The sequence below is a fragment of the Capsella rubella genome, unplaced genomic scaffold (genome assembly GCF_000375325.1).
Source record: "Capsella rubella cultivar Monte Gargano unplaced genomic scaffold, Caprub1_0 scaffold_2, whole genome shotgun sequence".
NCBI lineage: Eukaryota > Viridiplantae > Streptophyta > Magnoliopsida > Brassicales > Brassicaceae > Capsella > Capsella rubella.
In genome coordinates, this window is record NW_006238922.1 from 8,081,654 (window position 1) to 8,094,564 (window position 12,911).

A 12,911-nucleotide genomic window follows, 5' to 3' on the forward strand; every position below is an offset into this window, starting at 1 on the left:
TAAAACAACGTCGTTTTAACATATACGATGCTACTTTCCTCTTACGATGTGAGTCGTATCACATGTGTTATATGTGTCAGCATCTCACTCTAACACATAGCATATGACTCGGTATAAGTTAATGTAGAATCTAAAATTGACACTATTTGTACAAATTGGGTATAAAATTGAAATTTTGTTCAAATTTGAAAAAAAAATCACACTGTATCTTACTATCTTTGTATGGATAAAAATCAACATTGTTGAACTATGAAATGACCATTTTATACTAGCTGGTACTAATAGTGCCATCAAAGTTTGATCAGTAATCCCTAACCACTTTACACAAAACTTTACAACTATACAATTTCAAAATTTACCAATCACAAAAACCTTACTAAAGTTTTTAGTTTGTACCGAGTAGTATGTGATGTACCAAATCAAAATAATTAACGACCAACTAAACCAGTTAAACCCGATCCAATACAATTAAACTCTAAATTAAAAAACATCACCACAGAAGAGAATGTTCAAACTTCAGAGCTCACTTTTAAAAGAAGGTTTATAATCCAACAACCTTTCTACTTCTAAGAACAGAGCTAAAAGAAGATGAGACTTTGAGAGGATTCTTCAGATGTGAGTATATTTATATCCATTGCCGATGCAAATCTGAATCTTCCAACAATGCTCCAAGCCAGCCATCATTTTAAGCGGAATCGACAATACATCGTCTTCAGGATGAATTTGCTCTCTCACTTTCTGAATTTTCTGCATTATCGTTCCAATTCTTACTGTCCTAAACTGGTCAAGCCTAGCCAGACTACATGAGAGGTTGGGTATTGCCGGAGCCAAAGGCGCGATTCGGTTTACAGTCACATTCACGCCCTTCGATCCTTCAAAAGCCTGAAGTACAATCAAATCACCTTCTTTCTCCTCCTTTAATACGACCGTCTTCAGCTTACGAAGGTTCATGCAAAAGAGTATTGGACAGTCAAGCTTCACCGGGTGGAGGCCACCCTCGTCCCCCCAAGAGTGTACAGCACAAGCATGGGCTTTGAGATTCATGTATGAGCCAATGTAGTTGCAGTTTGGTACAGGGCAAGAACATTCGGCGAAAAAACAAACCTTCTCATGGCTAGATTGCTTACAATACGTGGTGGTTTCTTTACACCCGTATTTTGCATTCCGACATGGGACTATTGATGCTTCAATAACCTTTTCCATGGCTCTGCATCGTATATCCCCAATGTGAGATCTACAGAACGAGCATCTCTTGTTTAATCTTTTGCAGCACGACGAACAAGCTAGATGTCCATTAGTACACTGAACACACAACAAAACACCACAGAGTTAGCCAATTCAAACTATACAATTAGGCTTATAAAAACTTATACTCACGATTCATACACTTGACTGAAACTTAAAATCACCACATAGAGAAAAAGTTGTGACCTTTAAATGTCACTATTCTACAGTTTCCATCAACCTATGAATCCACAGTTTCCATCAACCTATGAATCTACAGTGACCTTTATAGCTTTGACTATTCTGCAGTTTCCAGCAAACTACTAAGCTACAAATCAATACTCAAACACAGTGGTTTGAAGCAGTTTGTAGCCAAAATCAAAGCTATAAAACCCCAACTAGAGATGATTCTGTGACCTTAACATTCTTATTCTGCAGTTTCCACCAAACTACTAAGCAACAAATCAATCATCAAACTCAGTGATCTGAAGCAGTTAATAGCCAAATCAAAGCTCTAAACCCCCAATTAGAGATGAGTGTTATAACCTAATAGTTCTTATTCTCATGAATCAAAGGAAGTGTGAAACCTGATAAATTGGTTTATTGAGTGGCTCAAAACAAGTAGGACAATCGAGAACATCTGAAGACTGAAGCTTTACGGATTGAGACGATGAAGAAGAACTCTGGCTCCCAGATTGTGCATCCTTCACTACTTCTTCTACTTCTTCTTCTTCGATATCTTCTAGTTCTTCATCATCATCATCATCGTCTTCGTCTTCTGTGATACATGCGGGTTCGAAATCGGCGTCGTCTTCTTCATCTTCGTCTTCATCGGGACAAGGAAGTCGTTGTCTCTTCGGGGAAAGATTGTTGCCGGCTCTTGCTCCGTCGTCTTCTCCGGTTCTCGCCATTTCGAAAATCCTTACTCCGGTGGCTGAATTTATAGTGTGGCTGCTGAGATTCTCTAATTGGGTTTTTTTAACCCTAGTGGTGGTTTTTAAAAGAACTTTATTAATAAATGTATTTTTGAAGAAAATAAAAAAATGAAAACTTTTTATGGGAAATAGGAAATGTTTTGGGAAAAGACCAACTTATTTAATGTTTAGAAATATATTTGAATTTTTCCGTTATTTTAAAAAATTATTGTTAGTATAAAAAACACGAACTAGTTTTTTTTTCAAGTTCACACATTCATTCCGACCGTTATTTTATTTTGGAGATAAATGTTTGATAAACCTCGACTTAAAATTGGGACGTTTTTCGTATAACACAACAATAACATATATATGTTATTATTGAATTCGATTTTTTTTGGTTAGCGTTTTTGATAAAATAAATAGAAAAACTTGCGGAATTAACCAACATATATAGATATAAAAGCTTTTAAAACATAGTATTTTCTAGCGGTCCAAAACTCAGCAAACCACACATGTCTCATAAATTTATCTTTTTTAAAAATACTGCAATTAAACTGTACCGCATGTTAAAACCGGTTTTTTGCACAGTCAAATTCGATGTCACCATTCATTCCTTTAATATTTGTCAAAAAAAAAAAAATTTATTTTCTTCTTTTCTTTTTGTTAACAATGTCAGATGGACAAAAATAAGAATAATTTACTTCTTTTGATTGCAAAAACGAATTTTAGTATTTTATTAAATAGTGAAGTTATCGTAATCTAGTTGCAAATGATAAGTCTAAAAGCCTATCAAAGAACCTTCGGAAACTAGAAAAACACACTAAAAATTAGAGTGAAATGAAAACTATAACACTGCTGCGCCTTATGTGCCACACCAAATACAATTTGTGTTTGATCATTCTAAAGTTTGAAGATTACAACAAAATACTCCAAAATATACAATTCACATATGAGAAGCGTTGAGAGAGAATTTACATAATCGCATCAAAAACACACATACCATACCAGCATCAAGATAATTAGGGAAGATTTATTTGATCAAAAAATATATTTTCTTAGATATGAATATACTTATACTCATCACTATCTATTTTAGTTTACTTAACGTCAAAAGTTATGTTATTTCACATAAAAATATAATAAAATATTAAAATTACTCCAACCAGGTTTTGTCTGTATGACACAATCACAATCAAAATAATCTAACCAGCCAACTCAAGTTCAAAACCTGTACTTGGAGGTAGCTTGTAAAAACAGCTTTGGTTTTGTAGATTTCTTGTCATGTAGCTTGCACCATCTGTGCTACAACAAATTATCTAATCCGAGAAATGGTACAAAACACAGGAACTGCAACCGTTTATATGGTTGCAGGTACCATAGTAATAACATATAAAAGGCGTTAAACGCTGCAACAACGGTTCTATTCGATTGAGGCGTAACCGTTCTGTATCGCCGAGCGCTCGGTTGGCAAGTTAGTGTTGTCTTTCTTGGTTCCTTCAACTTTCCAAAGATCCCAGACTTTGGTTTTAGGAGGAGGAGTGCCATCTCCGATTGGAGCGATTAGTCCTGGTTTCCCATCATCGATTACAGCGTCAATCAAACCATATTCTTTCGCCTCCCATGGATTCAAGAAATTATCACGGTCTGTGTCACCTTCGATCTGTGAAGAAGGATAGCAATAAGGTCAAAAGGGAAAAAAAGAATCATGTAGAAGAAAACCAATGGAAAGATATGCAAATACCTCTGATTCGGGTTTCCCTGTGATTCTAGAGAAGATTTTGTTAAGTTTAATCTTGTGGTACATCATTTCTCTTATGCGTATGCTCATTTCCGTTGCCTGAAATTACACATTCAAAGCTTTGTGTTATCCAACACTTATAACAGTAGAAACGAAAAAACATTCAAGAAGACATATAAAACAGATCCAAGTATCGTACTTTGCCTCCAGCGGTACCAAGCGGCTGATGAATCATAACTTTAGAGTTCGGCATGCAATACCGTTTCCCTTTTGAACCAGAAGCAAGGAGAAACGCACCCATAGAGGCGGCTAGCCCTAAACAAACAGTCGAAACTTCCGCCTTACATTGTTTCATCGCATCATATATTCCCATCCCTGAAGAGAAAAAAAGCCAAAACATTTCATAAAACTCTGATAACAATCACAAAACTTCCTGCAGTAGAAACGATAAGAACATACCAGCAGTAATAGATCCACCAGGTGAATTGATAAACAGGGTAATATCTCTCTCTGAATCTTCAGCATCTAGTAATAAGAGCTGACTTATAACCAAATCAGCTGTCATATCATCGACCTACAGAAATATCAAAGTCAAGAAAGCTGAGTCGTCACAGGACAAACATTAATCTATTTGATCAAACTCCTATGTCAGAGGAAAATGGTAGTAACAGCCTAAACTATATCAAATCCTTCAATCAAATCAATCATTCTAATCAACACAACACAATCTTTTTGCTTTAAGAATCAAGAAATTGCACAAAGAACCAATTTCAAGAAAGCTGAAAACTAAATCTCCAAAACTCTTTAAGTTTCATCAAACAACTTAACGAGTTGATCAAATTTACAAGTATTCTACTACTCAGCTTAAACTACATCAAATACTCCATTAATCAATCAACCTTATCAACACAGAACAATCTTGTTTCTGCTTCAAGAATCAAGAAAGCACATAGCTTTAATGAAACTAGCTCATGTTTACAAAATCAATCTCCAGAACAAACTCAATTTCATAGTGATATCACCAATTTGACAATCTACAAAGAACTCAATTTCACTATAAACCAAAAAAGGTGAGAAATTTAGTGAGAAGGTTAACCTGAGAACCCAAAAAGACGATTCTTTGTCGAAGCAACATGTTTGTGGTGTCGAGTTCTTCGAAACTTGGAAGCCGTGAAGGAGATTGAGCAACGGAATCAACGGAGAAGCCAGACACATCCCAGTTACTAGATAAGGTTTGTCTGAGTGGTGGTGGTCTAGACAAGTTCAATGAAGACCTAACGCAAAAGGGCTTCGTAGTTCTAGGGATTCTCTGGTTTCGGATTGAGGAATTAAGCTTTTTCCCTGGATTGAAAAGACAAATTGGGTTTGAGGTTGAAGATGAAGCGAGACGCAAACTCATCTCCATTGCTTTTTTAGTTTCCAAAGTTCTGAGATTTTTGCGGAAAGATTGAAGCGGATGAAGCTTAGCTGCTGATGGGGCTGTTTCTGGATGTTCTTTAGAAACTAAACGTCGTCGTTTTGTAATTTATGAAATTATACAATTTTTGTATGTAACGTGTATGATATTTCTTCTCTTTTATTTGATTTTTACACAAGTTTCAATCTTACACATCAAACTCAAAAGACTCACTTCCAAAAACGAACAATTTTGGATTTTTATCCCTTTTCTCTTCAACTTGTTTGATTGGCTATCTAATAATTTTGAAAAAAAAATGCAAGAGTCTTCGATCAGGATTAATACTAAAATAACACAAACAAAATATCCAAAACCATTGTATGTAATAGGAGGATGTTAAGATTTTTGAATAGTAACGGCAGTTGAGATGGATAAATTCGTCAGCGGTTTAATCCGTTTTATTTTTGGTCGGACAATAAACCGCTATGGACCAACTCTATTTGTATGCACCAATGCACACGAATTTATTCCTCTTAATTGATGCAACCATTCGAACCCTAAATAAATTGGGGTCGGTTCATATTTTAATAGTAACCAAATGTTACTAATTTCATCAACTGATTTTAGTTGTCTTTGATTTTGGAATTCATCTATGTCACATAGATGAATCTCATAAAAGAAAAAAAAGAAAAAAAACACTGATAAAATGACCAAATCAGTGTTTCTGAAAATAATATTTTAGGTTATTAAGAGCTCCCAAGCCAAAAGCACAAGTCTTAACACCAAAATAAGATGAGAAAAAGTCTGGGGCATTATGTTAAACAAATCCTGTTCCAACAGGTTTTGTTCTCACTTCCGAAGAAAAGCGACAGTTGCCACACGCGATCCTACAGACCCACCAAACATGAACGTTGGGTATGTCCTAACGTGGCTGAGATACTCAAACGGAGGTTCAACTCTGCTTGCAGCTTCGGAGCCAGCGGAAAGCGCATTGGTAGCGTCGTTTCCATTTCCTCTACATAAGTTGGATTTTCTGATGTTGAAGTTCTCCACTTCTTCCACCAGTTCGTCCTTTGTGTGGTTGCACGATGTGATGACCTTGAACAGAAGCAGAATATGATTCAGAGACAAGACATAGAGGTAGTTTATTTAAGGTGTTCTATGGTGAGCAGAACCGGAAACAAGAGTCAAAACACACACATCAAATGCATCCACACCTCCCTGAGCGTTAAATAGCGTTTGGTTTCTTTCTAACAGCTTAAAGGAATGTGCATTAACCCGCTTATAACTAAATCTAGTTCAGGAGTCGAGATGTTCTTACCAATATCCCACCAGGAGCAACCAACTTGGACACTGAATCCCAATACATGACTCTGAAACATACATATGTAAGTGTCATTAGTTACCAAATCTAATTGTGCGCTTGGTAACAGAAAGAAAGTGTGGTAATTTACTATAAAAACAGCAGTCTAAGGAGGTACCTTTTGACAGGGCCATCAGGATGCAAACCAATAGCATCTAAAGTTCCTTTGTCCATTACCAGCTTGAACTGCTGTTCCAATTTTGTGTCAAGGATATCATCAACCTAAGAGAGCAAACCCGTTAGTTCCATAACGTAGAGCACCTATGTTATGTCTCATGATGCTCGTTACAGTAAGCATAGCTAGTTCAAAGAGAAGATTTTGTGTCCTGTACTACTAGATACTAATTACATGTAACTCACATATCCCATTGCTTGAGAAATGTCAGTTGCCATTTTCAAGAAAGAAGATTTATACACAGGAAATACTGCATTATCGTGCTAATTATAGCACTTGAGACGTTCATGGAGGTAGACTTTTTGCAGTGTGTTCTGTAAATATTTTCGACATTGAAGGTAAACAAAGTCATACCATGAAACGGATATTTGGAAAGCCATCACGTTGGGAAAGATGTTGCGCAAGTTCTACCGCCCCTTCACTGTAGTCAGTTCCGGTTAAGTCAGAGAACCTGAGGCAGTAAAGTGCAAGGATGATGAGATGGATAATATCAAAACAAGGGTATAGTCTGACATAAGATTTTATTAAACATTCTGTTTGGCTAAATATAAACAATGATAAAGTTTAACTGCATTATCAACTTAAGGACAGTTGGGATTCCATACTATTAACGAAACAAGCTCCATATTGAGACATCTTAAGTATACAGATATAGTAACATTTTTGTTTCACTGCATCTGGTGACCTAAGCCTCTGAGAGAGGCTGATTTCTGAATTTCTATACTATCTTCTATTCAAAAAGTTTCTTTATCATGTCAAATAATGGTTGCTTTCCATATGAAATAGCTTCAGAATCTAAAATCGTCAAAATTTACTGTGGCCGTAGAGACTCATATTCCCAAAGGCTAGTGATATACGGACACTATTTAGGGAACCTCTCTAAAGAAGAAAGTCAATTGTAGATCTAGGTAGCAGACAAAACACTATTGACTTTCTTCTTTATGATAACTTGTATATCCGAAATGCTACCTGATTCTAATATATTCTCAGACTGATCTAGTGGGAATCAGGCTAATGTAATGTAACAAATGACATAGTACCCATAGAGTTTTTCCGATTTAAAAAAACATAGCTAAACATTAAAGGCCAAAACATGAGGAAATGTTGAGAAACTCACCCCTCTTTAGCAAGTTGATGAAGGAGCAAGCCATTTCCAGTACCAAGATCAAGCACATTCCAACTAGACAAATACTTATCACCCTGATCATTCGCCTCTGATGTAACATCGCTATCAGAAACCGCCATGTTCCGCTGAGAAATTCCAATACACAAGTCTTTCGTCCAAGAAGTAACAATGTCCATAACATCATCTCCAAACCTAAACTTTCCAAGAACCAAAAAAATCTAAATCACTTCCACTAGCTAGCATAATATCAAGAAATAAGGATCTATAACGAGATCTGAAAGTTACCAAACTTCGCCAGCATGACCATGCTCCCTGAAATTAGTTAGCTCATCCGAATACGCTGCGTCCCAATAGCTTTGAAGACCAAGCATTGATTGACCTCCTCCATCAGCATCTGGCTCCTCCTTATCAGAACTATTCACACCATTTTCAAAATCATCAATTACTCAACAGATTCGGGTTTAACAAACGCCTAAGATCTACTATACAACAAAATCCCCAAATTTCTCAATCTAATCTCTAAAACTCTACACGATTCATTCCCATTTCATCAAATACAACGATCGAGACTCGAGAGAGAGAGAGGCGAAACCTGTAATCGGAAGAGACACGGAAGTTAGCGGAAGAGAGAGCTTCGGCGGCATCAGCGTGACGCTGATCGTCGTCGAGAGTGCTTCCGTACTCGCTTTTAATCGACCACGAATCCGCCGCAATAGATCGATCGTCGTCGGAAGCCAAACTATCCGTCGTCGTCGCGGCGGCGGCGGCAGCTCTGGCTTGTTGTTGAGGAGTCGTCTCAGGTTCTTCCGGTAGCAATCTGATTCCCGCCATCAGAGATTCAACGCCACAGAGAAGAAAAGGGGAAAAATGAAAATAAAAGTATCTGTTCCTTTTTTTTTGGACGCAGTCGAAAGAGATGAATGAAACAAAAACCCCTACTTGGTGTAATCCTCTCACTTTTATATACTACTACTGTATAAACAAACAAATGTTTATTTTGTATTAATTTGAGACATAATAAATAATTATTATATAGTGTTTAATTAGATAATAAATAGATAATTAAATCCATTATATATATATATATATATATATATATCTAATTTTTATTTCAATGAAATTAAAAATTAATTTCGTATATCTTTCTTCTTTTGGTAATAACTTTGTCGGTCTTTATTATTATTTAGAGTGGACATTAATATTTTTGAAATTATGATTTTTTTTTTCTGAAAATGCATTGTAGTTTTATATTTAATATATATACCTTTACATTATTGAAGTTCTGAAATTTTTTTTTGTTTTGCATCTTTTTGCTAATACGTTTTACAAGTATATTTTATTAAGAAAAAAAGATGACTCATTTATATGAAAACAGCTAAAATAGACAAAAAGAGTTAGGGAGATGAAAAAAAAAATACTTAATAGGATTAAGAAAAGAACAACTAAAAATAGGTTAATATTATGGCCCATTTATTTCCCCAAATATATATAAATATATATATATATGGCCTATAATATATTTATATCAAAGGTAGTCAGATAATTAATTTGTGATAATTTTTGTATAAATGTTAACTGCACGTTTAGACATGTCAAATACATCAAATTTAATCCTTCCTAAACGGGATTAAAATATTTTTCATGTTTTATTGGACAAACCCGTGAAATATCGTAATCAAACTAACATTAATCTGCCACAATGCTTTACTGGATAACATGACACTATACAAATTCATACATAAATTAAATCATCTAAAGTTTATATATGTATACATTGAAAAATTATGAATCAGAAAATTACAGCGAAAATGCTCGTAAATGCAAACCAACAACACATTAGTTATACTATTCCAACTAAAAGTGGTAAGAAAACAAAAACAAAATATAAACAAGTAGTTTATATTAGGAAAAATCATATCATGATATATATATATATATATATATATATATATTCCCTATATTTATTGTAAATATAATCTACGAATAGGTGTGTTTATAATTTAGACATGATTATATTTGAAGATACAAAAAATCATGTAAGAAAATAGTTTTTTCTTACAAAATAAAAAAAAATTAGTTAGAAAGATCATGAATAGACTACTTGTTTATCTTGTAAATATAGTCATTGTATTTAAGTAATATTTTGTTATTATTTTAGAAACTAAATAGTTATATTCAAAAACATAGCAATATAAGAAATTACTTTTGTAATTACAAATATAAGTTTTAACAAAAAAAAATTACAAATATAAGTAACATTATACAAGAAAAGTCATTACAATTGTTGGTCAAAAGTTAATTATCATTCTTGCCAATTTACCCAATAAATAAATGCTTTTTGACTGATCTGATATGTTTTTAGAGTAAACTATACGTTCGGTAAGAAAAATATAAAAAGTGCGTCTTCGATTTTTCACACACAAAAAGGTGTTAAAATGTTTAGTCAAAGTTGAAATAATATAAAATGTGAAAACTTGAATTCAAATTTGTATTGGCCAAACTAAAATAAACATATGGAACAATGTTAATCATAAGCACCGAGTGAGGTTTTATTAATTTATTGGAAAGTGGAGAAAACAAAGACCCAAAGACAAAACAACAAGAAGAAAAAACATGACAACGCAGTAACGCACCATGACATGACGAGAAAAGTTGAAGTAACAATGGGGTAAAACATATCAACTAGTACAATATATTTGGATCAGTTCTTGCGAAGCACGATGAGGTACTGCATTCCGGGTTTGGCATTCGTGAGACGAGACATCTCTTTGCGCGCTTTGATCTCGACAAGCTCAAAGGTTTTCCTCATGATCTCGGTTCCAAAATGTGCGGCAATGAAAGCTCCATAGAACGCTTTGAAGGAGATTGCCAATGTTTTGGGCTGATCTAGTGGAAACTCATTCTCGGAGTGAATGATATCCTCGAAAGCCTCGATTGTGAACTTCCCATTCTCTTCAATGATATGTTTTATCTCGCTTTGTTCCGCAAAGTAAATTGAGGTTCTGAAAGTGTCTACCTTCTCTTGCTCTGTAACACCCTTTTTAAAGCCAAAAAGACAAAGTAATATGTTAGTTAAGTACATATGTATATTGGTAATATATAGTTTGAAGATGTTTTTCTTTATACCTGTTTAGCAAGATCACTAAGAGATTCTCCGATAAAATCCATTACTATTCCTTTAGGGGTCTCGGACATCTTAACTCCGTCTCTTAGACATGATCCTAAAAGCAACATCAATCCCCCGGGCACGAGCTCTTCAGCTCTTGCATCCAGTAGTTTCTTGGTGTCAATGGAGTACTGATCAAGATACGCTTTCTTGACTGCTTCGTTGAACCCGGTGCACTGCATGTCTTTGTTCCACAAGGGAGAGTCGCGGTCCATGATACCTTTGGGGATCTTGGAAGTGAAATGGAACGCGTAACTCATGACTCCGATGTGGAAACTCTCCTTAGGAAGAACACGGTCGAAGAAAGAACCAGGAACCCCGGCGCTATAGTATCTTCTCCCCGGAGGAAGTGTCTGGAAGAGAGTGTTGAAATCGTTGAGGGTAAAGTCATTGAACAGGACTTGGAACTCGATGTTCTCGGCCGGGTTTTGTCTGGTTTCTTTACGGTACTTTTCTTCAACCGCATCTATTATGTTTTGGACTGCCACAAAAGTGTTAGGTCCACTAGCACAACCAAAGTCTGCTACATTGAACCGGTTCGAAATCAAATCGAGGCTGAGGTTCGATGAAATCGCCTCGGTCATCTTGTCCTTTGCCGCTTCCAACAACGCTCTCTGTATATAGAGGAGACTGTTACATACATCTCTTAGAAAATCAATTCAGAACCTAGCTAGCTAACGAAAATTGCAAAGCATTTATATAAAAACCTGATACGAAGACTGTTGGTTGTAACTCTCAGGACCATCTCCTCCAATCATAATCCAATCTGGTGTGGTAGTCATGATCTCTCTTTCTTGTTATCACTCTTCTCTTCTTGTTTGATGTGTTTGGTTTGTGATGAGAGTAGTGATAAACCATGGACCTCCCTATGCCTATTTATAGTAATATTTCTCTTAACATAGTATTATTATATTCAGTGTAAAGTTTACGTGAAAACTTATTAAACTCATGACGGTATTATAAAAAAATTTAAGTGTTCATACAACTATTTTACAAATGGCATATGTCGGATAAATAAGTTAGATATGACATTTGTAAAATATTTATATGAACACATAAATTTTTTACAAATTAGGCATCCATATGCATGCCCTAATTATAATTTAGGCCTGAAAATGTAATTATAAAACTGTTCCAAAACAGGAAACTGAAATTAGAAAATGACATATTATGCAGATAGAAAATGTATTCTCAAACTGTTCCAAAAATGGCAAAAATGCAATTAGAAGATGATGTATTACACAGTATCTGGAAGATTAGTCAATCGCCATCAAATAATTCATATTGATAGTACCGGCGGCTTGAAATAATTCATATTGAGTAGGGTCAATTTTTTTAATATAATTTTTGTTTTAATATATGTTCATATATATCTTTTTTTTTTGTATACAGTAATTATAAGACCAATTTTTAAGATAAAGAGGACAACCAAAAAAAATACTTCGAAAAGTTAGTCTGATATAATAAAACTATTTTGAGGAAACTAAGTCATTTAGTTAATTAATTAAATTTAGAAATTGATATGGGGAACATATCTCACCTAGTTTTCACCTGCATCTACCCATGGTGATGATCTGTTTAAAATAAAATTAAGAGTATAATTTAGTACAATGTCGTATAATTAAGCATCAATAAGTAAATTATATGCTTGATTAAAGTTTTGCCAATTACGATCTAAATAAGAATAATCTTTTGCTATATATAGTTATTTTAATATATATTTAATTAATTTAAGTTTCTCATAATTTTTAATCTGTTAGCTGAACTTTTTTTTGTGTGTTTAATGTAGATCTTTCAAAACAACAA

The 12,911-nt window shown here is 34.6% G+C and overlaps 4 protein-coding genes across 5 annotated transcripts; all 4 read right to left on the reverse strand.

The window, feature by feature from the left end:
- Positions 1-410: 410 nt before the first annotated feature.
- Positions 411-2,192, reverse strand: LOC17895657 (E3 ubiquitin-protein ligase SINA-like 5). 2 transcript variants are annotated; one of them, XM_006302417.2, is made up of 2 exons: positions 1,812-2,192; positions 411-1,302 (listed from the first exon to the last, which is right to left on the reverse strand). In XM_006302417.2, exons 1-2 carry the CDS (start codon positions 2,133-2,135, stop codon positions 610-612), a joined length of 1,017 nt encoding a protein of 338 aa, XP_006302479.2. In that variant the 5' UTR covers positions 2,136-2,192; the 3' UTR covers positions 411-609. The 2 variants fall into 2 exon arrangements, with proteins under 2 accessions (XP_006302479.2, XP_023643452.1); XM_023787684.1 differs by having other exon boundaries at positions 411-1,234; positions 1,812-1,864.
- A 1,081-nt stretch (positions 2,193-3,273) lies between these two features.
- LOC17894294 (ATP-dependent Clp protease proteolytic subunit 3, chloroplastic) lies at positions 3,274-5,358 on the reverse strand. The gene is made up of 5 exons (XM_006302520.2): positions 4,976-5,358; positions 4,339-4,453; positions 4,079-4,254; positions 3,883-3,978; positions 3,274-3,801 (listed from the first exon to the last, which is right to left on the reverse strand). The coding sequence occupies exons 1-5, from the start codon at positions 5,282-5,284 to the stop codon at positions 3,562-3,564; spliced, it is 936 nt and encodes a 311-aa protein (XP_006302582.1). The 5' UTR covers positions 5,285-5,358; the 3' UTR covers positions 3,274-3,561.
- A 570-nt stretch (positions 5,359-5,928) lies between these two features.
- LOC17895664 (EEF1A lysine methyltransferase 2) lies at positions 5,929-8,856 on the reverse strand. Its single transcript, XM_006302306.2, has 7 exons — positions 8,532-8,856; positions 8,225-8,353; positions 7,931-8,131; positions 7,168-7,264; positions 6,757-6,860; positions 6,597-6,648; positions 5,929-6,373 (listed from the first exon to the last, which is right to left on the reverse strand). The coding sequence occupies exons 1-7, from the start codon at positions 8,768-8,770 to the stop codon at positions 6,125-6,127; spliced, it is 1,071 nt and encodes a 356-aa protein (XP_006302368.2). The 5' UTR covers positions 8,771-8,856; the 3' UTR covers positions 5,929-6,124.
- Positions 8,857-10,463: 1,607 nt separating this feature from the next.
- Positions 10,464-11,936, reverse strand: LOC17895938 (paraxanthine methyltransferase 1). Its single transcript, XM_006301603.2, has 3 exons — positions 11,813-11,936; positions 11,066-11,719; positions 10,464-10,976 (listed from the first exon to the last, which is right to left on the reverse strand). The coding sequence occupies exons 1-3, from the start codon at positions 11,885-11,887 to the stop codon at positions 10,641-10,643; spliced, it is 1,065 nt and encodes a 354-aa protein (XP_006301665.1). The 5' UTR covers positions 11,888-11,936; the 3' UTR covers positions 10,464-10,640.
- Positions 11,937-12,911: the final 975 nt, after the last annotated feature.

Coding starts and splice junctions, on each gene's coding strand:
- LOC17895657 (XM_006302417.2), bottom strand. CDS start 2,135: ATGGCGAGAACCGGAGAAGACGACGGAGCAAGAGCCGGCAACAATCTT. Junction 1,303..1,811: donor TCAATAAACCAATTTATCAG/GTTTCACACTTC, acceptor TTGTGTGTTCAG/TGTACTAATGGACATCTAGC.
- LOC17895938 (XM_006301603.2), bottom strand. CDS start 11,887: ATGACTACCACACCAGATTGGATTATGATTGGAGGAGATGGTCCTGAG. Junction 11,720..11,812: donor ACCAACAGTCTTCGTATCAG/GTTTTTATATAA, acceptor CTCTATATACAG/AGAGCGTTGTTGGAAGCGGC. Junction 10,977..11,065: donor TTAGTGATCTTGCTAAACAG/GTATAAAGAAAA, acceptor GGCTTTAAAAAG/GGTGTTACAGAGCAAGAGAA.
- LOC17895664 (XM_006302306.2), bottom strand. CDS start 8,770: ATGGCGGGAATCAGATTGCTACCGGAAGAACCTGAGACGACTCCTCAA. Junction 8,132..8,224: donor GGTCATGCTGGCGAAGTTTG/GTAACTTTCAGA, acceptor TGGAAAGTTTAG/GTTTGGAGATGATGTTATGG. Junction 6,649..6,756: donor CCTGATGGCCCTGTCAAAAG/GTACCTCCTTAG, acceptor TGTATGTTTCAG/AGTCATGTATTGGGATTCAG.
- LOC17894294 (XM_006302520.2), bottom strand. CDS start 5,284: ATGGAGATGAGTTTGCGTCTCGCTTCATCTTCAACCTCAAACCCAATT. Junction 4,454..4,975: donor TCGTCTTTTTGGGTTCTCAG/GTTAACCTTCTC, acceptor ATATTTCTGTAG/GTCGATGATATGACAGCTGA. Junction 4,255..4,338: donor TGGTGGATCTATTACTGCTG/GTATGTTCTTAT, acceptor TTTTCTCTTCAG/GGATGGGAATATATGATGCG.